General features: G+C 41.0%; 1 protein-coding gene across 1 annotated transcript; it reads right to left on the reverse strand.

The window, feature by feature from the left end:
• Positions 1 to 203: 203 nt before the first annotated feature.
• On the reverse strand, positions 204 to 10,549 carry LOC122809066 (hemoglobin subunit beta-3-like). Its single transcript, XM_044080285.1, has 3 exons — positions 10,396 to 10,549; positions 9,901 to 10,150; positions 204 to 359 (listed from the first exon to the last, which is right to left on the reverse strand). The coding sequence occupies exons 1-3, from the start codon at positions 10,488 to 10,490 to the stop codon at positions 246 to 248; spliced, it is 459 nt and encodes a 152-aa protein (XP_043936220.1). The 5' UTR covers positions 10,491 to 10,549; the 3' UTR covers positions 204 to 245.
• Between the last annotated feature and the right edge of the window lie 13,449 nt (positions 10,550 to 23,998).

Genomic DNA, 23,998 nt, shown 5'->3' on the forward strand with positions numbered 1-23,998 from the left:
CCCAGTGTAAGCCACAACTCAAAATGCCAGTTGAGTTAGCAGCTGCATTTAGCATATGGTACTGGTAGATGAAGTCATGCCTATAAAGGGAGCTGCAAAACAGATCTTTAGGATCCATTACCATAACTATATGCATTGCTAGTTAACCAATAAAATTCAAAGCAAGCCATCCACAATCTGATAGTATACAAAACTACTTCACATTGAGTTATGTTTTATTTATTGAAATTTGATTACACAGTGGATCAATATGCAGCTTTTATTCTCTCATATATTAGATCTGTCACTTTCTTAAAGGCTTCTTTGGCATCTGTATCTTGCTTCTCTCCAATGAGATCTAGCAGATTTTCAAAGATGATCTGGAATAAAAAAAGACAGTTGGTCAAAGTGAAAAATGTAAAGCCACCATCTAGTCTGGGGATCACACTGGGGATAAACTTCTAGCTTGTGTACAAGAGATAACATACCACATTTGGGGTAAAGAAGCATCCCTCCTGGAGGGAGACCAACCACAGCAATGTTAACATGTAATAAGTTTACAAGGGCCCTTCATAAAACACATGCAGAGTTACAGGTGAATGAAAGAAAAAAAAATTCCAGATATCTTGAAATAATTCTAAAGTAATTTAGTATGCTTAGAATACAAACTTCTGTGCACCAGTACTTCAGTTATGCAATATTTTCCATACATTTATAGCTTGAGGTTTTGCTATAATTTGTAATTTACTATCACATTACATTGAATAGAGATCAGAAAGGCAGTGGTGGCTTAGTATTGCCAAAGCCATAAACCATCTATTCTGAAGGCTGGTAATACATGTTCAGGCTGTGTGCCCTTTTCTATGGACACTAGCAGGCATTACTCCCATATTCAGGAGTCTAGACATCTGCAGAAGAGCTTGCTGTGCAACTACCGTCAACATTTATTCACAGCAATAGAGTAGACTATAGTTTGTAAATAAATCTAGATTGCTGTAGTTGCACAGCAGCACCCCAGTTGGAAATACAAATGTTCTACTCAGTTACAGTAGAAGACGGAAACTAAAGCAACAATAAATGCTTGAGATAAAGGCCTCACCCCCCTCAGTTAACTGAGAACAGAGTTACAGTTTGGAGAGGCAGGTAGGACACAACTGACAGCCTGAGTTCATCTCGTGAGAAGACTCACCATGAGCAAGTTCAGAGGTAATGTGGTGAAGGGTTGATGTGAAGATGAAAGAGAAGCCACAGATGCTTGAAGTAGAGATCCATCATGCAGACTGAGACATCGCAGAATACATAATACAAATGCTGCACCCCAAAGGGCTAGTAATTGTGGAGAGGTTGTGAAAAAAAAAAAAAAAAAAAAAAGTGTCCATAAGGGCCTGGAGCTCAGAAACCCTCAGAGCAGAGGACCCAACAACAAAACAGTCTTCCAGGTACAAGCCCTCTTAAAAGGGTCCTGGTTACAAGCATGGCACCAGACCAGAAACTTTGATTTGGACACCAAGTTTCCTTGCCTCCTGTAAAACCCTGAGCATATCCTCAGAGTTGCCTGAAAGGGATCAAAGCTATTACCTGCAATGTCAGTTGCAGAGGGGACAAGTGGGTATGGTTGAGACCTACTGTACTAAATGAGGAGATCCAGCCAGCCAGTGATGTAACTTGTTAGGATTGCCCCTGGCCAGAAGCATTAAGAGGGAAACTAGTGCTGTCTCAGCCAAAGGAGATCACTTTAACTTTAGGAAGTCTATATGAATTTTCTGCAGGGCTCTTGGAAGCAGAGAAGATGCAAAGCATAAAGAAAAAGGATAAGGCACCCATTTTTCAGGCCAGATGGCATTACTCTGAAACACAAGAAAGGAAGCTGCCTGTTTGGGGAGAGGTGGCAAAGAGATCTACCTGAGGAATACCCCACTGCTGAATATGTCCAGAAACTTCGGATCCATTCATGAGCCTGTGTTTTAGCTCTGATCAGAGCATCTGCCACAACATTGTGCTCTGAAGGAATTGCAGCCTAAGGAGAGCCATTTTCCCAAGCCTGAAGCACCATCCCGCAGAAGATGTTGCCCACTTGTCAACCCCCATCACTGTAATGCATCTGTGTGTACCTACAAAGGTCCAGAAACTACATGCTTTGAAAAGCCTTAAAGGCCAAAGCAGAACATTTATTTTGTTGATATAGTCAGAGGATCGGAAAGACCTTGAACTTTACATGCCCACATCCCATGTCTGAAGCATCTGTGAACAGCTCTTGAGAAGGCACTACAGGCTTAAAGGGCCAGATTGGGTCAAGAGTGAACCACCAAATTCACCACTTAACTGCTTTTTAAGACAGGGAAGGAGAGATCCTAAAGTCAGAGGGTGACTATATTGCAGCCAAACTGACTTGAGGTACCATTGAAGCTTTCGCATACAGTCTGGCTAGAGAAGCATCACAATAGAAGAGGCCATAAAACCCAATGTCTGAAGTAACTCTGGCTGGCATGGCCATCAGGGGAAGACAAAGAAAGCTGCCAACAAAACCTTTGGAGGCAGAGGCCAACATTGGCACCTTCTTAATTCTGCAACACAGATACACATGAGGGAGTCAAGATGGACTTTTGGAAGTTAATAAACCCCAGACAATCTGGGAGAGATGCCTGAAGAGATTGACTAGGGATATGAAGACAAGCATATTTCAAGGAAATCAGAAAAAAAGAGGAAACATCTGAAAGGTATCAAAGTTGAGCCAGGAGAGATCCAGATCCCAAATAGCTCTGGAAGTGCCCTCCTTTCAAGGAACCAGAACATCCTGGAATAAAAAAAAGGATTCCCACTTGGGAAGGTGGACAGGCTGAATTGGTCCCTTCATTCTACAGGGACCCTAGAACAAGTTGCCCTAGAGGTTGAGGAATACATAGAAAAGGGAAAGTGCCATACCCATGAAGTAACCCTGATGGAGGATAAAAGAACCCAAGACTCTGAAGTGATAAAATACCAATTTGGAAGTCAGAAGGGAAAGAGCTCCTGGTCTAAAGTTAGCGTGCAAATTATCAAAGAGGCAGGCTTAGATGAGGCTTGAGCCAGAGGAAGCCAAGAAGCCTTAGCAAAGTAGGCCCCCATCCCACCCTTAAGACCTGGCAGGGTTGCTTGTGAACAAAAGCAGATCTAGAATTCATCTGGAACTTTGTTACATGAGAAAAATTTAAAGGTCTTAAAAGTTTTGCCTTTGCTGGAGACCAAGTCAGCAGCAGCAGTCCCAAAAAGATTATCCAAAGAAACATGGAACAACTTGGCCTGAAGTTCCTAAGGAAGAGAATGGACATGAACACTGCATGATGAATGACAAAAATGGCTTTGAAGCAGAACCCCCCAAAAAATACAAGAATCGGGGAGGGCAGAGACGATAGCCATCAAGGCCAGAGCATACCTGGTCATGTGGGTCTGATAACTAATAGCCCTAAAGACCAGAGTAAAAGCAGTGCAAACTTTGCCAATCCTCTTCATTGCCAATCCTCTCCATTGTCCAGATACATGTAATTAAAATCTTCAAGAACCTTATAGAACCCCCCCAGGCTTCTTAGGAGCAGGAGGCTAAAAATCAGATGACTTGGATGCAGCAGTGAAAGTAACCAACAAGGCAGCCAACACAGGAGGAAATACAGATAGTTTAGGAGTATCCACCTGAAGCAACTGTTCTCCGAATACAAGACACTTATGAATCTTATTTAAAGTATTCCATCCTAGCAATAGTGCCCCAATGACAATTCCTTGAAAAGCTCATTAGAACCATGAGCTAAAGGTGAAAGCAATGGTGAGGATTAGGACAAAGACCCCTTACTACAGGGAATCCATAGAACAAAGGCCCCTCACTACAGGGAATCCTTATCTGAAGGTTTTGGTTCTCTAAAATCATTCAGAAGGGGTCAGGAGGTAAAGGAGTGGGGACCAAAATCCCTAAGTGCCATTAAGGCAAAGAACAATCCCTGAATAAACTCCTGCAATTTCCCTTGGAGGGTTGTTCAAAGGGCATGAGAGAAGAGGACAGCAGCCCTACAAATAGAGGTTCCAACTCAAGTGACATTTGAGAAGGGAACCCAGAATGTCATCCCTAATATCAGTGCAATCCCTCTATGAACCTCCAAGAGGAAACCATGGTTCACCTTTATGTCCAGAGCAGATGCCTGCAAAGCCTCAGAGGATGTGTCAAAAGGATGGACCTATGCCAGCCTCTTGACAGGGTCACAGCAGAGGAATAGAGTCCGGCTAAGACTTCTTGGCCTTCTTACCTAGTGGGGGTATCTTGGGGTTAAAGTATTCTGCCATTGTACCCTGGGCCAACTGTCTAAGCAGCTGGTTTAAGATAAGTAGCCAGCAGAGAAAAATGCCTTCTGAGTGTCTTGGGCACAAATGCCTTACAGATGCTACAAGAGGTATAGTTTTGGGCACGAATGCCTTACAGATGCTACAAGAGGTATAGTTGTGGAAAGCACCCAGACACTGCTCATGATGATCCTTTGCCTAACACTGACATTTTCCCCTGTTAGAGGGGATGTAGGCAGGGGTGGCTCGTGCTATCAGTGTGCAGGACTGCAGCCATCCCACCTAGAAATAAAGTGAAACAAACTAAAAAATAAAATCTTTTAAGTACCGGAACTGCCGCACCATGCATAGTCACACAGACTGCCCCACAGATGCCCAGGAATCTGTGCATAATGACAGCCTGAGTCAACAGTCCAGATGCAGAGCAGGTATTTTCTGCCGTGCAGATGCCCAAGATGTCATGAGTAGATGACAGAACAGAGGAGCTCTGGACTGCTTGAGCCACAGACAGGACCAATCAGGAGAGGGGTAAGCAGGGATTTGAGTGCAGGAGCAATCAGGAGTGAGGTAAGTTGAGATCTAAGCTCTTGCAGGGAAGTGTTACGTCGAGGATGGGTTTGCTGCTTTGAGACAATGGAGTTGGACCTGGTTTACTGCTTCTGGACCCATTTATGGGTAATGGAGTGTGTGTGTAATGACCTTAACACAGTGGTGGGTAGAAATACTCAGGCTTGAAACCTGTACCTTAGATGCAGGTGGCAAGGTGTTCCCCATAAAATCTGTGGTTTCTGCATCTTCATATTTCCTTGCAAAGATTTGTAGTGCAGTGGTGCACTGATAGCATTGTTGCCCAACAGCTACAGGTTCTCTGGTTTGATTCTTGGCTGGGGTGCCTTCTGTATGGAGTCTGCATGTCCTCCCATCCCTTACAAAGATGTGTCTGGAGTGTTTCTCCCTGCTCTGCTGAAATTTGGCTTTATTTTGTCCCAAGTCGGACTAGTTCCATTATAACAGGCATTTGAGTTTCAGACTTCATATTCTTCAGAAAGTACATGGTAAAACAAAACCTTTTATTCTAGCAATTACCCAAGTTTATAACACGGATATTTGAAATTTGCCCATATTTTTGGGACTGTATTCCTCATTATTGGCTTTGTCCAGGTATTTTGTGCCAAGGCTGAAAGCTATGGTGAGAACGGAACTCACTAAATAGTAGCCATTCAAGTTTGTCTTCCTCTTTTTCAGCTGATTTGGCATAGTGGTATGTTACCGTTTTGCACAGGTCCCCTAGGTTCAAGATGTGGCAGTGAAATGTATGGTGGTAACAGCATTCTAGCAACTTTCCAACATTATACAAGCAATGTTTAAAATGTGTTCCTGGTTTTTGACCTTTTGTCCCCCCCCTCAATAAATTTTGGCTTTTTCCAGATATCTTGTGCTGCAAAGTTCAGAGATACAGCTGAGTGTCGAGTAGATTTTAAAAGGAGCCGAGAGCTGCAGGGGAAGAAAAGTTTAGTGCTGCTTATGCCAAGTCTGCTTGCATTGTTAATAATACAACAGGTAGTGTACTTGCTTTTGATGCAGAAGGCTGTGGGTTCTACTCCCACAGTAGGTAGATGCATTGCTGATACTGTACTGTGTTGTAAAGGGGGTGGATCCTGCAGTCCTTTTTGGCAAAGATACTAGGTAACTATGAACCTGTTATCAGTTTGCTATGCATTCCCTACTGCGGTATTACTAGCTTATTTTTTTAATGCATGGAACATAGGCAATTTATTCTTCAAGGGCAACAGGCACTTATTTGTAGATGAAACAATGACAAAGTTGTTTGCTAGCAGTAACCTCTATTAGATTTCTTTAATGTGGATTTTTCTACTTCAGAGTTTGTGCATATTTACTGATACTGGTGGACTATAGAAAGTTCGGTAGACGTTTTATGATGGAAATGTTCTGAATTGGGAAGTTGTCTTTGGTGCATGGATTTTCATTGTTTACTGGAAAAATGTTCAAAAACAATAAATTTAAAATGCTCACAACTGTACTGTATTGTACAAGGAATATAATGTAATACAGTCAGGAAGGTGCATCAAAGAACATGTGCATGTTTAATGTTCAAGGGGCCTATGATTTTGAAAACAGCATCTGGCACTGGCAAAATGTATTTTCTTTGAATGCGGGTTTCAATGAATGAGAGTTTCAAGGGCAGAGTTTTAATGCCAAGTCTATTTTCATTGTGAGACTGTATTGCTTTGTTTAACCGCTATTAGGGTTTGTGCTGTAAAATGCAAAATAAAACTTAAAATCGCAGAAGTAAAGCAGTATGCACATTAGTGTTTATGGTAAATGGGGCAAAATAACCAAGGAATAGGATGGTGGAATGGTTGCAGGGGAGGCTCCATTCGACCATGATTTTGTGGGGGGGAGGCAGGGTAGCAAACTCAGAGCCCCAGTTGAACTAAATCAGTTGTCCATATTTTTGGACAATGGATAGATATTTGCTTCTTATTTTTGGTGTGTTCCTCAAAATGTGTGGTTTTCTAGCAAATCATTTAGGAATGAAGTCACTAAGTGACAGACATTGAGTTTGACGTCATAACCTTCAGAAGAATGCATGTTAATGCAAGGCCTTTAAGTTTATACAAGAGCAATTTTTAGTAGTGTTTGTTCCCCCAATATATTTGGCCTTGTCCAGATTTCCTGCATTAAGAGGTTGAGAGGTACATGCAAATCGCATTGTAGAATTAGAATATCCAAACCTTTCAATTGTCCCCAATTTTGGCTCAAAATCTTGCTCTCCCCTAATAATCACTCCTCAAAATGGCAATTTTGGAAGAAAATGTGGAGGGTTTACAATTATATATAACTGTAATGATCAGAGTTAGATTACTTTTATTTCAGAAATGCATGTAGATGCTCTTTATTTTGTTAGCTGCTCAAGTTAACAGTTCTATTAAAAAGGTGTCCTTTTTTGACAGGTTCCCAGCTGTATTGTGTGGCAACTTTATATTTTTGCATCACATTTTTGGTCTGTTTTTCATAAACTTGTGGTCGTCTGGCAAATAAGTGGCAAGTCATTAAAAATTGAAGTTAGAAAATAATGGCAGACATTTGAGTTTCAGATTTCATACCCTTCAGAAAATTTGTACTAATACAAGATCTACTACTGTTGTATTATCCAAGTTAATAAGAGCAATATTTAAAAATTGTCCTCATTTTTGGGCTATGTCCCACTTCTAGTTCTATGTATGGCTTTGTCCAGATTTCTTGCTCTGAAGCTGAGAGGTTTGAGTGTCAGAGCCATCACTGTCAGCCAGAGAAATTCAAATTATGACATACTTGTTGCACCCCACTCCCCATTGTAGTGGCTCTGGATGTGTCCAAGGAAGGCAAGGAGCAGTTATGCAGTTTAGTGTGCAGAGTATTCCCCCATCCAAGGTAGACCACAAGTACAACCATGGCTTTTCATCAGTCCTTGATTTTGCAGAATGTTCTTGTTTTCTGTCAGATTTTTATGCTGTTGATTTATGCTTCTTCAGGAAATGCATGCTGTCACTGCCCTGTTTAGGTAGCAATGATTTAATGAGCATCAGGTAAGCTTGTCGGAGATTGTAACATGCAAGTAAGCTTTAATAAGCATACTGTTAAAGAATTACCAGCATTGAAAGCCTTTTCGTTGACATGCAGAGAATATTTACATAGCTAGATAATTTATAAGCCTTGGGTATTTAAATGCATATGACAGTATTTGTAATAAGGACAGGATTACAGTATTTTCAGAAGCTACATTTATTGGAGACTTGGTCATCTTTGCAGGCTTACTCGTAAACTAAACAGAATGCCAGTCATGTGTGGTCAATAACTTGTGCAGGAATCAATTAAGCAATTTATCTTGAGCTTGTTTGCTATTCATTTTTTTACTTTGATAGTGTCTTCCCCATGAAACAAGTAGATAGTTGTGTCAGGCAGGTCTTTTTTTGGATAAGAAACATTTTTACAAGTGGGAGTATTACAGAGATTGCTACTTTCAGCATGTTACTTGGTAATTTTATAAAGCTGAATATAAATAATAATTAGAACTGCAATGCAAGGAGTAGTGGTTTGAGTCGAGTGCTGCTTGTTTTACACTTGATTTTGACTGGCATTCCAGTAATGTATTTAAAAAGTAATTTTTTCATGCCTCACAACCTGTTTCCATCTAGATATTAAGTTGTCATGGAGCCAATGCATTGAAATATTTTCTTCTATACTTTCATTTTGTCTTGGACTCTCGTAATGACTGTTTGGCACCCAGGGCAGCGTATTTAATTAAAGTTCCAGTTGTGGTTTTGAGCATAGCCCCACCCCTTTCTAGTTGGCCCCACCCCCATTGGCCCCACCCATTCAGCTGTCTCCTGCAGCCCTCCTTTAATTTAAAGTCACCAGCCGCCACTGGATGTACGGAATAAAAGATTTTAAAACATAATGGGGCACTTATCTGATGTTGTCAAAATTCAGTACAGCAACAAAAGTGTTCAAGCCAACTGGCAAGTTAGTTATAGTTGGATCTGTATGTCCTGTCTCTTTTATCCCCCATGTTCTGTGCAGGGAACACAATGATACTTACAAAACACAAAGATCTTTTAATCTAATCTACACTGGCTGAGTGACAGGCTGCCCATGGCAGGACATCTGTATCACTGTTGCAGTATCCCTAAAATAAAGGGATAAACCCCGAAAATAAAATAAATACAACTGTTCTTTTACCAATGTAGTTTTTTTTTTTTTTAAACTATTGCTGGATGGATATTAAAGACATGTGTTCTTGTAGCAGGACAAGAGAAAATGTGGATTGTTTCTATACAATAGCAGAAGGACAAGAGAAAATGTGGATTGTTTCTATACAATAGAAAAATAAAACCTATTTCTTTGGCTTCCCTTTGAGAGCCTCTACAAATGGGTTTCACCCATATTTTGGATAGAAGATATTGGTTGGGGTAAATAATTGTAACAGTGAATGTCTATTAAAGTGCATCAACAGCAGACCACCCCTGCAATTTCAACCATTGAGAGAGATTAGTGAAAGTTTGTATGTAGAAACACAAACACTTATAGCTCCCAGTCACTAACATGTTGACCATCAGTGGAAATGTATGGTATGTACAATATTGCAGAGTGGTGAACCTGTGTTATTAGGCTTATAACCCAAAGAATTGAGGAACCTAATCCAAATGCAGATAGCCTCCCCACTTACTGCCCCACATTGAGAAATTTGATTTAAGACTTTTGGCTTAAAATTAGGGCCAATTACGAGTAGAAGGCTCCCTTCCCATACCTTCATAATACATTGTTAAGTCTGTCAGCTTATTCAATAGTAAGGCAGCTTGTTTACATAGGCTTTTAATCACCCATTCTTAAAATGGCTGTTTGTTCAATTGCTTGTAGCTCATGCATTTAACTGAAACAGAATAAGCTTTTCCAGGCAGAACAGCAAGACAGATAGCTTAACAGCCAAGACCTAACAGGTTTTACAGTTGCAAATTGTAGATAATGAACAAGTCAGACTTAGATTTAGTGAGAAACATTTCAAACAAAGTTGTGCGTTAATCCTCCCTGAAAAAGTATTGTACTTCAACTTACCCTAAAGTCCTTCACATCTACTTTTAGCTCAGTAGCATGCTGCTTGGCTAATGGAGCAACGGTCCCTTTTAAAGAATCCACATTGGTCAAGTGTGATACCAAATCATTCAAGGCTGAGAAAACTTTCTTCCCATGGGCTCGAACTTCAGCCAGAGCTGCAATCTCTGCAGCAGAAGTAGTCTCAGCAACAGACTGCAGCTGTGTGAAGTTTTTAAAGTAGCTCACAGTATGAGGATTTTCTTTGAACATTCTGAAGAGAAAAAAAAAAAAAAAAAACACAATATCATATAATTGCATCTTTTCACAGACTACACAATAGCTAGTCAGCATTTTATAGCTACCCATACCAAATTAAAGACAACAATTAGAAAAAGATGCTTATACTCGAGAACAAGCAAACTTCCATAAAACATATGGAATACATTTTAAAAAGATAACTAAGCATACTATGTTATACACAAACACTTAAGTTCCCTAGAAAATAAATTTTCTTACCTGCTTAATACAACAGCACCATTATCCTCAACATCCGCATAGATTTTTTCCCAAACAGCACTAGCAGTCTTGGCATCCTCAGCTGAAAAAGCCATTATACAAAACAGCTTAAATAAAAATATATTAAAATTATCCTTAAAACAAAAACTGCAAGAATTTTTACTGGTCTGTAGTTGCAGGTGTTTATACAAGTGAGACTATTGCCTTTTTCTGTTTGTTAGAACAGCCCAGGCCAATCCACTTTAATTAACACCTTGTAATTGTCTGTGAGCAGGAGAAAGAAAGGGTAACCCTTTCAATGCCAGCATTTCTTATAGCTGTCTATGAATACTAACCCAGTCTGTGCATGGCTGATATATTGTAACATTGTATAGTTTTCAGTTTATAGAGTTACATTGTTACACTCACTTACTCTTAGGCTGTGTAAAATATAAATAAATGTTTCTCATGAACAGACTGTTCAGGAAAGACAAGGCAGGGAGAAAACGGAGTGGACAAGGCAGGGAGAAAAAGGAGTGGGGTAGCAATTTATGTAAAAGAGATATGGGGACTAAGAGGAAGATGAACATAAAACTATGAATGAGGCAAGGGTTTAACCAGAGTTAGGGAATAGGACAATTACCCTGGCAGTTGTGTTAGAGAAAGCAGGACAGATGGCTGGTTGAATCCATTTATTTCCCAGAAGACAGAACGATGGAGAATAATGAGTGAGGAAGGGAATCAAGGACTTGGGTGGGATGAAAAGGGTTAGACTCAAAGGGGAGCAGGATTTGATAATACCAGACCGAAAGATTCTGAACTCCAGGGTAGAGAGGGAGTGGAAGCTGATCGATTTTCTGGGTAACGAAGGGCTCAGTGACATTTTGCAGGGCTGTCCATATAAGATTAAAATTTTGAACATGGTTTTATACAAAGTAGGCAGTGTCAAGGGTGTCTAGTTAAAGCACTGTTAACAAGATTTCCTCATGTCTGTCTGTGTTTTATAAAATGAGAGAAGGTTAAGCATTAAAAGAGAAACCCCTGTGAGGGACTGTAGAACAGTGGATTATGCTGTGATGCAGAGGTGTTCAATGATACATTAGAAGGCCAAAGGCAAATCAGCGGCATAAACAAACTATAGGAATAGGTCAAGAATGACGTAATAATGGCTACGGGAGAGTGTGTGAGGAATAGGCAAAAAGCAAAAAGGAAATAAGGTTATTGTGGCTATAGTGGAATGTGCAGCAATTGCAGTAAGAGACAGGGACTTGAGAAGGCACGATGCAAAAAGACTAACAAAAAGTTTACAAAGCTGGCCAGCGAAGGAAAGACTAAAGATAATGGGAGTTAGCAGAAGGTTCATAGGTAGATACTAGGCTATCTGCCCGAGGGCATTTATAAGCCTAGCCAGAGTGTGTCGGCTTTCGCCACCCCATTGATTAATTAACTGATCCTCTGTCAAGCAGAGCCAATGAAGTGATCCCAGGGGTGTATTTTCTGTTACCCATCCACTCATCAAGGTTTCTCTTAAAGAGTGTTAGTGAGGGGCTCTGCCTAATGTAGTTAGAAATTTTGTTCTAAAGCATGTGGAGTCTCAGTGACAGGAATCTATCCCTCCAGCATGTTCTATTTATTGTTGTGGCAAGGTTTAGCTCACTAGAGTGCGTGGCTCGCAGTGACTTGGATTTCTTTAGGTGGAGCATGTCCATCAATTCTGAGTTGGACATGGCTTTGTAAGTCAGGCAGAGATCACCTCTGAGTAAGTGATATGCCACTGAGTACAGCTGGAGTTTTTTCAGTCGGGCTGCATAGGACATATGTTTGAGGCCAGTAATCCTCTTCGTGAAGTACTTTTGTGGTCTTTCCAGCTGTTGGAAGTGTCTTGTGTGGTACATCCCAAATGGGGCATTGTACTCTATGATGGGTCTGATGAGTGACGAGTAGAGAGGCGCTATGAATTCTTTATTTCTAGATGCAAACCCTTTAGTAAGGGTTTCCTAACTACGCTGGCAATATAATTGTCAAAGGAGAGATTACTATCTACCTGGGTCCCCCAGATCTCTTATTACCTCTTCTGTATTAAGGAGGCTGCCACCTATGTGTAATTCCTGGGTGTTTTGTTTTTGCCAAATGGGATGACTATGCATTTTTTGGCATTTATCTTGAGGCCATGACTTCGACACCAGGTATCCGTCTCAGTAAGTCCCTTTTGGAGTATGTCTGTTTCAGCCTGAGAGTCAATTATGGCTCCCAGTTTGCAGTCATTGGTGAATTTGGTTAGCCATAGTCCTCCTGTGTTTGCCTGTACTTCTGAGAAGTATATGCCGAATAATAGGGGTCCCAGGACCAAGCCTTGCGGGACACCACTTGTGACTGGTTTAGAGTTGGACCTGAAGCCTGCTATTCTTACCATGTGAGTTTTGTCTGTAAGCCAGTTGGAAACCCATCTGATGACTTAGGGGTTTATGTTCAGGCTGGTGAGTTTTTCTGTAATACCGAGTGGGGAATGGTGTTGAAAGCCTTGGTGAGGTCAAGGTAGGCTGTGTGAACCACCTTTACCTCATCTATGGCCTTCGTGACTGTCTCGAGGAAGTCAACCAGGTTTAGTAGGCATGATCTTCCCTTAACAAAGCCGAACTGGGTCAGGTCAAGTATTTGGAGGTTCCCAATGTCTTTGTTAATGAGTTCCATGATGATGCGCTAGATAGCCTTTCAGACAAGGCTAGTCAGGCTTATGGGGCAATAGTTACCAGAGTCAGATGTGGCCACTCCTTTGTGGAGAGGAATAACCATTGCTGTGTGCCATTCTATGGGCACATAACCTGTGGAGAGGCTGCAGTTGAACAGCGTGTTTAGGTGGGGGGTTAGTTCATTCTGTAGTTCGTGCAAGACGCAGCCTGGGACACCATTTGGCCCCATTGACTCTGTGTTTTTGGCTTTTGAAAGGGCTGTTTTCACCTGTGCGTCTGTGATTTCTGGGACACTACACTTTTCCGGTAATGTTGTGGGCACTTTTGGGGGAGAGTGGGGGGTGAAGTTTGCATTGAATCTATCTGCCAGGATCTTGGCAATATCAGTAGGTTCAGTATATTTTGTGCTATTTTGCAATAATTCAGTGCATATCTGCGAGTTGCCACTTAGATTCTTAACATAGCTAAAGAAGGCTTTGTGGTTATCTTTTGAATCCTTGGCTATTTTTTTTTTTTTTTTGAAGCTAGCCTTGGATGATTTTATGAGGGAATGTAGTTTCTTACTGATACTGATCAGGGATGTCTTTCATTCTTGGGATTTCCTTTTTTTCTGAACTAGTTTCCTCCTTCTGTTGTATAGCCTGTTTATGGCAGGGGTCCACCAAACTTTTTCCTTCTCTTAGAGAAGTGAGTCTTGATTTTGCTAGGGATGGCATGATCCATGCATCCTTGTAGCTGCTCATAGAGTGCACTTGAAAGGTTTCTGCATCTTGGGCAGCGTTATCCTTTACCGTCGGGGCTGTGAAACTTATCACCTCTGTCTTAAGTAAGGTGAAGTTTGCTTTAGAAAAGTTTTTTACTGTGGTTTCCTTTGTTGGGAGTGGTGGTGGGGTGTGGACATCCAGAGTGATTAGTTTATGGTCTGATCTAACCAGTGACGGGTTGACCTCCGGTGTGGAACACCTGTCGTCCATGTTGGTGATGACCAGGTCCAATATGCTTTCACCTCTGGTAGGTGAGTTTACCAGCTGATCCAGGGCATTTGCGTTGATGAATTCCAGGAAGCGCTGGTCCTGGGAGTTTGTTCATAGGTTCATAGTTGGTACAAGGCTATCGGCCCAATGGCGTATACAAGCCTAGCCATAACAATTCCCTGGCTATTTCTTCCCACAATATTTAGTTCCATGGACCCCTGTCTAGCATGGTGACTGATGTGATCCCTGGGGTGAATTTACCTGAGTAGTTTTCCCAGTTAATGATAGGGTAATTGAAATCGCCCAATATCAGGGTGTTCGGTAGTACCTTCATGTTTTCCAGTGTCTCCAGAAAGGTGTAGTGGTGGTCCTGGGTCATGGAGAGTGATCTGTAACAAGCCACAATTTGCACTGCAGATTTAGTTGCACATGGACGATCTCAGAGGTATCATGCTGTGCCACTAACCTGGAGGTGTAGGTATCCTTGATGAATATGGATACATCCCCTCCTTTTGTGTTTCGGTCCATGTTCTGTGGCTGAAACGTGTGGTATGAGTTGTAGCCTGGTAGTGCTGGGGTGCTCTCTGGAGCCTTGAACCAGGTTTCAGTTACTGCACAAATGCCAACGTTCTCCATACTGAAGAATGCTTCGAGTGCATGCATTTTGAGATTTAAACTCCTGGCGTTGAATAGCATAGCCCTCAGTTATTTTGTTAATTGTGCTGTTTACGGATAGTGGGTTTGACTTTTGAGCCTTGCCTAAAAAAGGCACTATGGGGGCAGAAAAAGCCTTGGCCAGTATTCGGAAGCCTAGGGGTGACAGGTGCAAGCTGTCTCTTGTGAAGCAATGTGGCTTGTCGAGCATGTCGTCCCAGGCTGACAGACACTGGATCCCCTTTGAATGACACCAGAAGCTTAGCCAATTGTTGAAATTGATCATTTTTTCTTTATACTCAGGTATCATTCTTGGTGACGGCAGAATGCTACTCAGGGTCAGGGTCATACCAGCCTGGACTACATGATCAGAGAGCTCTTGCATGTCTCTTTTCATGTAGTCCAGGGAGGTACGTCTCAGGTCATTTACACCAACATAAACAATGACAGAGTCATATTTGTACTTTCTCTGGAGTGAACTGAGTGCTTGTGTTAAGTGGTGGATTCTGGCTCCCGACAGGCAGCTAACAGTAGCCTTCTGCTTGTCCAGCTGAGTGAGCAGAATGTCAGTGTGCCTGACTATAATGTCACCTATTACTAGTGTGTTAGGTATGTTATTTCGCCTTAAGGGCTCTGACTGTGCGGCACACTATTTTTGTGTTTTATGTGTTGTCTGGCTTGTGACAGGAGGTGCAAGTTGTTTGGGTGTCTGCTTTGGAGGTTTCTGATGCTTTTGCAGGTTTTTGTTTAGAGCCTCCGATTATGATTTTGTGTATTTATGTGTATTTTTTGCCAGTACTGTTTTAGTAGGTCTGTGTGTGGCTGGAGGTGTGCTGCAAGTGTTAACCTTCCCCTCTTGACTGTCTGTTCCAGTCTTGGATGGAGACAGCTTAGCCTCCAGTTTGGCTGTATAATTGCATCTCTCACATATGTTAGTGTTTTGTGGTAGGAGGAGAAGGTTGTCTGTGTACATGAGGTAGTTGTAACATTGCCTCATGATACCCAGATTCAGCAGCTGGACTGAAGAGTACACCTGAAATTGCACTTGATCATGCCTGAATAGAAGGGTGAGCTGCTTAGTTGCTTGGTTGGTGAGGGGTGAATAAAGAGCCTTGCCCTGCTGGGCAATCAGTGTCAGGGTATATTAGTGCTTGCTATTAGGTCTGTGCAAGTGCTGGGCTGTAAGATGCTTTTTGAGTGCTTAGTTTGAGAGTTAGACTAGTTTCAAGGGAAAAACTGAAGAGGAGACTTAGTGGAGCCGGGAATAATTTACCCGTAGCTAACAGGCACTGCCCGATGCGCAAAACATTGCAAACGCAATTTTTATAGTAGGGAAATGAAAAAGATAGAAATTAGCCCAAAATGGCCAATAAACTACTAACTTCTGGGCTGGAAATCCTCCTCCAGGGAAAGATAGGCTGCTCAAAGGTCCCCTTTCTCACAAGTGAACAGAGAAACTTCCTTCTATCCAAGTAAGGTATGGGCAACTCAGAAACTAATATCACAGACCTAAATTCAGCACTAGCCTGAAAACTGGACTATACTAGCTTAGGAAGGTGAGAAATAAGGATTTTTTTTGTTTGTTTTTTTTTTTAAAGATTAGGCAAAAACAGTAAAAAAATACCCTTAAAACAGTTTTAAACGGCTACAAATGATCAGAAAAGGCTATCACACTTTAGTGTGTAGCCTACAACAGTTAAACAAATTATTTAAATATAAAATAACTTTCTAAAAGTGCAGGCAGTAAATTAAGTACAATATGTGAAAAAAACAAGCTTTTAAATCACAATAAACGCTGGAAAATCTGCATTTAGATGGAAAACAGTTAAGTACAGCAAGAAAGTACAGAAAACTGATACTTAATCACTCCAAAGTCTCTCTTCTAAGCTAGAAGGCTTGTTTCAGTTTAAGGCTTTCTAGTGTGACCCAGTAGGTTAGTTACAGGAAAGATGGGAAACAAACGCAGATGTGGTCTTTTAAACCAGAAAGTTGAAAGAGATGGACAAACTGTCCAAATGGTCAATAAACTACAATTTCTGGGCCAAGAACTCACTCCTCTCATGGCAGAAAGGCTACCTAGTGCTTGTCACTCCCACTGATAAGCTAGAAGGCTTTCCTCCAACACAGAAAGGCTTGCCGGGCTCAGAGGCTTAGCAAAAGTCCTGGATACAGCAACTCTGTATCTGGACTAGGCTTGTTACAGAAAAGGTGGGAAACAAGAGCAAGTGTGGCTTTTAAACCAGAAAGTTGAAAGAGATGGAAAAAAGCTGCCCAAATGGCCAATAGCTACAATTTCTGGGCCAGGAACCTCTCCTCTTGTGGTAGATAGGCTACCTAATGCTTCCCACTCCCACTGATAAGCTAGAAGGCTTCCCTTCAACACAGAAAAGCTTGGGAGGCTCAGAAGCTTACAAAGAGTTCTGGATACAGCAAATCTGTACCTTGACTAGACTAGTTACAGGAAAGGTGGGGAACAAGTACAAATGCAGACTTTTAAGCCAGCAAGTTGAAAGAGATGGAAAACTGCCCAAACAGGCAAATAAACTACAATTTCTGGGCCAAAACTCACTCTTCCCATGGAGGCTTGGGGGGCTCAGAAGCTTACAAAGAGTCATGGAAACAGCAAATCTGTACCTGGACTAGACTAATAATAGGAAAGGCAGGAAACAAGTGTAAACACAGGCTTTTAAATCAGAAGGTTGAGAGAGATAGAAAAGCTTCCCAAACGGCCAAAAAAATATAATTTTTGGGCCAGAAACGACTCCTCCTGTGGTAGATAGGTTACCTAGTGCTTACCACTTCCACTGATAAGCTAGAAGGCTTCTCTCCAGCACAGAAGGGCTTGGGGTGCCCAGAAGCTTACCAACAGTCCTGGATACAGCAAATCTTTACCTTGACTACACTAGTTACAGGAAAGGCGGGGACCAAACGCAAAATGGGCTTTTAAACCAGAAAGTAGAAAGAGATGGAAAAACTGCCCAAACGGCCAATGAACTACAATTTCTGGGCCAAAACCCACTCTTTCCATGGTAGATAGGCTACCTAGTATTACCACTCCCACTGATAAGCTAGAAGGCTTCCCTCCAACACAGAAAGGCTTGGGGGGGGGGGGTCAGAAGCTTACCAACAGTCCTGGATACAGCAAGTCTGTATTTGGACTAGACTAGTTACAGGAAAGGCAGGAAACAAGCCTAGAATTTATTTATTTATTTTTTTTTTTACAGAAAAGCAGCTAAAACAGCAGTAAATACAATTCAAATTGCAGTGTAGGCCAGCACACCCAAGGGTGTAGCAACACTACGGCAAATACAGTTCAAATAAATGCTATTAAATTAACAAATGACTAAAAAACAAGTGCAGAAGGCAGTAAATTAGAAGGCTACTAACAAGCAGTAATAAGTGCAGAATAAGAGCAACTGAACAGATAGCACGCAGAACAGCAGCTAAGACAGTTACAGTAAGAGCGCTGAATAAAATATATTATTTATTTATTTATTTATTTATTTATTTTTTGAGGGAGGCAACAGAGCAGGATTAGGAGGCTACTGGGGTTGTCCTTCCCAAATGCTCTCTTTGTACACAGTTGGAGTGCCTGAAGTCAGAATATGATCTCACTGCACTCAGTTGAGTGAGCAAATGAGATGGGTCCAAAAGGAGTATCCAAATACAAATCTACAAGAGGGGCGGGCAATTTCAAAGCCACCATTATTAACACCAAAACAAGAACAGGGAAGGTGGGCGGGGAACTAACTGTAGAGAGACAGCCACAACTTCAGATGAGTTAATATTCAGTGAGAAACAAATAAATAAATTAAATACAGTACTATATGAAAAAGAGCAGACAAAAGTGTACTTAAATTCACTTATACGTCCAGTTGATTTCAGGTAGATCTTAGCCGGCCAAAGCTCAAGGGATCAAAAAGGGGACAGCAGGGCAGTTTTAACTACACAGATAAATGTGGAAGGAAGAGATGGACAAAACTGGCTAAGGTGACCAAAGATGTGAGAGGATCATAGAAGACTGTGAAAAACAGAGGTAGCTAAGGAATACTTTGCTTCAACTTTCAAAAAGGAAAAGAAGGGGACAGTGCAATGCTGGGATTGGAGAAGGCGAGCACAGTGAGGACATTGGACAGACACCAGGATAATGAGGAGGAAGTTTAGAGGGAAGTGATTATCCTCATGGATAACAAAGCACAATGGCCTGTTGGGCTGCATTCAGCCACATATCAGAAAGTGATAAAACCCTTATGGCACCCCAAATGACCTGTGTTTGAGTAGCAGCATGGGTGCTGAATGGACTGTAGCTGAAGGTGTGTCCAGATCCAATTTTATCACTAAGCAACAGCTTTACATAACAGGTGAGTGCTTGTAGATGAAGCCTGAGTGGATATCAGCCAGGACTTTGCTTCCTTTGTACAAGGAGGGTAAAAGTAAAACTGAAGGGGGTGTGGCAAGTCCAAGACTGTTGTTGTGAGATAGGCAATATCAGGAGTTAGGAAAGTGATTTGTGGAGTACTGCAGATGTCTGTCCTTGGACTAGTACAATTCATTGTATCCGAATCAAATAGAGCTGAGGGAGTAACAAGAATGTTAGCCTGACGAAAAAGCACAAGGACCCAATGGCTGCATTGATCCCTTTGCTCATACAGGTTATACCCTTATCGCACCCCAGATGACCTTTGCTTGAGAAGCAGCAGTGAATGAAGAGCAACATTAGCCTCTCTGACAAAGATGCAAAGTTTGCACAATATTTTATTTAATTTTATTGTATTTATTTATTTATTTAGCGTTTGTTTATTGGAAAAGTCTGACTAGGCACGAATCCCATTTTCAGTGGAGGCTCAGGTAGAAAAGCTCAAGCATAGATGGCTCAAATAATAAACTACATAATATTATCACATGAAGTGCACTAGCAAATAGTAGAATCGACATACAGGATAAATAAAGTCAGATCAGAAAAACATACAGTGGATACTGAATAACAATCATAGGATATTGAACACCAAGTAAAATGCAGTCAGTAGTGGTAACCACTGGTAAAGATGTTAAGCACTTCAATATGGGCAAAAGACTAAGAGAAAGGAAACAGATTTTGCAGTGGGGAAGTTAAAGAAAGGAGCTATTGGAGAAGTAACGGGTGCTTTGGCTAACAAAATCAGTGAGGAAAGGAAAGCAGAAAAAGAAGAGCAAGACAAAGCGAATGAAGAAAAGGAAGAGATAATGGGTTGTGTCAGCCCTGTGCAAGCAGGTACCGAGGCAGGAGTTAAGGAGAAATCACTTTAGAGATAGAATATGTGACGACATGGCATTACTCCAATATCTGTAGGAATACTGTTCCAGACCTTGGCTACTGAGTAGGAAATAGGCAGCGACCGATAGATTGTTTCAGTTTACTGATTTCAGTGAGGTGGTCAGATGAGTGAAGAGGGTGACTAGGGACGTGATGGTTAAGAATGGTGCTGGTTGCTGGGCAGGAAGAGGATTTGTGTACCATTTTATCAGCAAGGAGGAGTTGGGTGAACTTGAGGTAGTGAGGTAACTCAAGCCAGTTTAAATGTCTGAGGCAGAGCAGAGGTGGGAGTTGTAAGACTGATAGGCTGCTAATCTAGCTACTTTGTTATAGCAAAGCTCAAGTTTTGATCTTAAGGTGATTTGAATGTTGGTGAAAATGCGTGAGGCATGTAGTAGGGAAGGACGGATATATGTATTGGCTACAGTAACTCTTGAGGATTTGGTAAGGAATCTTTTGAATTTACAGACCATGCCCAGTTTTTGATGTGTTGTTTTTATGCACTTTTGAATATGAAGATGAAATTTCAGTTGATCATCTATTATGACACCAAGTAACTTTGTATGAGGTACAACTTCAGTTTCAGTATCATTGTGAGAGGATATTCTGAAGGTTTCTTTTATGTGTATTTAGGATTTGGGGAGAAATAAGAGCAGTTTTGTTTTATTTTGATTTAGGAAACTAACTGTCACTGAGCCAGTTTTCAATAGAGTTGAAAGCCTGTTGCATGATAGATTGTAACTGGGAAGGACTATTAGATGAGCAAATGCCAGTGGATTCATCTGCATATTGTATAAGTGTAGCTTTTTGCGAGGATGTATATAGATCATTTATAGGTATGTTAAGAAGGAGAGGACCAAGTACGCAGCCTTGTGGGACACTGTATTAAGTGGGAGAAAAGAGGAGTAAGTAGAGAGTCATTTAACTGATTGTAGCTGGTTAGGTAGGCTGGTAGAGAACCAAGTGATTGTCGTACTGGGAAAGCCAAAAGCAGGCAACTTTTGAGAGTAGTTTGACATGTGAGACTGTATCGAAAACTTTAGAGGGATCAAAAAATAGGGAAGAAGCTAAATTATCATCATCTCTGGCTTTAATGACATGGTCCAAAAAGGCAACAAGGGCAGTTGTTGTGCTATGATGTGGGAGAAAGCCGTGCTGGGTAGAGGTTAATAGATTTTCTTGGTGTAAGTACTGTAAAAGTTGTTTATGAATACATTTTGCTAAGGTCTGGGAAACAGGGGTCAAGTTTTCAATTGGTCTGAAGTTTGTTATTTCAGTGGAGTTTCTCCCATAATGAAGAGGAATGATGCAAAAATGATCCAGATAGATGAGACATATGACTTACAAATGGCTCAATTAATCAAGATGGAGATTGGGTAGGCAATAGAAGGGGCGGCATTCTTTAGACATTCAGATGGAGGCTTGTCTACAGAGGGTGATCTGGGCTTAACGTTGTGTAATACATTTTTTATATAGGAAGTAGGGATAGGTTTTACATTGAAAATGGAAATGTCAGAGCTTTGAAGTTTATCAGGAGTGGCAGGATTCTGTAGGGAGATTTTGGTGACGGCAGCTATTGGGTCTATAAAGTGGGAGTTAAATTTAGAAGCAGTTTCTAAGGGTGAGATGTCTATACAAGGGTTAGGAGTACTAGGAGTTACAGGGTGCAATATTTTCTTGATAGTGGACCAAAATTTTGGGTGGTTGAGTTTTTGCTTATTCTGTGGTTTGAAGTAAAATAATTTCTTATCAGCAGTAGCTATTTTTTTTCTAATGTTCTGAATCTGTTTCTTTGTCTATAGGTGAGCTTGGGATTTGTATTTTTGCAAGTTTCACCAGGCTTTGTCTTTTTTTAGGCATTAATTGTCTACTAGAAGTGGATAGCCAGGGTGACTGGATGAATTTCACTCTCTTTTTTTCTTATAGGGGCGAGGCTGTTGAGAATGTCAAGAAATATTGTATTACATTTTAGAACAGCATTATCCAGTGGTAGGGAATAGAGGATGGACCAATTAATGTTATTAAGGATGTTGTTAAAAATATTGGAATTGAAATTTGAGAGGTTACAGCAGTTTTTATAAAGGTGCTGCTTAGTATGGTGATTTGCTTGTCTCTGTGGGATGGAGATTACTGAGGGAGTCTGGGAGGGTTTTTCGAGAGTTGTAAAGGTTTGGAATTTCAGGCTACAATCCAGTCCACAGTAGTCCCAGTATTATTAGCTTTCTTTAAGTTAGTATGGGAAGTTGTGAGTTGTTTGAAACCATGTAGCTTGTTACTACTGGATAGAGTGTTGTTAAGGTTTGTCAGTTAATATTGACATCACCAATAATTATTATTTCATAAGAAATGGAAATAGATACCCAGTGTAGGATGCCTTCCAGAATGGGGTTGTTATTTCCTGGGGGAATATATAGGGGAATTACACATAGTGTTTTATGCTCATTTAAATTTCTGTGACAGACAGGATCTCAGCAGAGACGAATTTAGGTAGAGAAATAGAAGAAGGAGCAATAGAGCTATGGTTAGAAAAATGATTGCTATACCACCACCTTTTTATTTAATCTGTCAGAGCAGATAATAGTATAGCTGGGGGATAATTTCAGAGTCTTTTATTTGTGGTTTGAGCCAAGTTTCTGTGAGAATAATAATGTCTGAGAAGTAAGGAGATATCCAGGAATGAAATTCTGAGACTTTGTTACTGTACTTTGAATATTCATGATTATGATTTTGAAAATGTTAGTAGATGTTGTTAGAGAAGAAAAGGGACTGAGTGGAGAAGTGAAGCAATTTGGACCTGGGTTTGGGTGGACATTGCCACATAATAATATGTTGTTAGCCAAAGCACCCGTTACTTCTCCAATAGCTCCTTTCTTTAACTCCCCCACTGCAAAATCTGTTTCCTTTCTCTTAGTCTTTTGCCCATATTGAAGTGCTTAACATCTTTACCAGTGGTTACCACTACTGACTGCATTTTACTTGGTGTTCAATATTCTATGATTGTTATTCTGTATCCACTGTATGTATTTCTGATCTGACTTTATTTATCCTGTATGTCGATTCTACTATTTGCTAGTGCACTTCATGTGATAATATTATGTAGTTTATTATTTGAGCCATCTATGCTTGAGCTTTTCTACCTGGGTCTCCACTGAAAATGGGATTCGTGCCCAATCAGACTTTTCCAGTAAAGAAATGCTAAAGAAATAAATAAAATAAAAAATAAAATATTGTGCAAACTTTGCATCTTTGTTAGAGAGGCTAATGTTGCTCTTCATTCACTACTGCTTCTCAAGCAAAGCTCATCTGGGGTGCGATAAGGGTATAACCTGTATGAGTAAAGGGGATCAATGCAGCCATTGGGTCCTTGTGCTTTTTCGTCAGGCTAACATTCTTGTTATTCCCTCAGCTCTATTTGATTTGGATACAATGAATTGTACTAGTCCAAGGACAGACATATGCAGTACTCCACAAATTACTTTCCTAACTCCTGATTTTGCCAATCTCACAACAACAGTCTTGGACTTGCCACACCCCCTTCAGTTTTACTTTTACCCTCCTTGTACAAAAGAAGCACAGTCCTGGCTGATATCCCCTCAGGCTTCATCTACAAGCACTCACCTGTTATGTAAAGCTGTTGCCTAGTGATAAAATTGGATCTGGGTCCACATTCAGCTACAGTCCATTCAGCACCCATGCTGTTACTCAAACACAGGTCATCTGGGATGTCATAAGGGTTTTATCCCTATCTGCCATGTGGCTGAATGCAGCCCAACAGACCATTGTGCTTTGTTATCCACTTCCCTCTAAACTTCCTCCTCATTATCCTGGTGTCTGTCCAATGTCCTCACTGTGCTTGCCTCCTCCAATCCCAGCATTGCACTGTCCCCTTGGTTTCCATTTTGAAGGTTGAAGCAAAGTATTCCTTAGCTACCTCTGTTTTTCACAGTCTTCTATGATCCTCTCACATCTTTGGTCACATTAGTCATTTTTCCCCATCTCTTCCTTCCACATTT

Source organism: Protopterus annectens, chromosome 1.part1, assembly GCF_019279795.1.
Source record: "Protopterus annectens isolate FY-2018-M chromosome 1.part1, PAN1.0, whole genome shotgun sequence".
In the NCBI taxonomy this organism is placed as follows: domain Eukaryota; kingdom Metazoa; phylum Chordata; order Ceratodontiformes; family Protopteridae; genus Protopterus; species Protopterus annectens.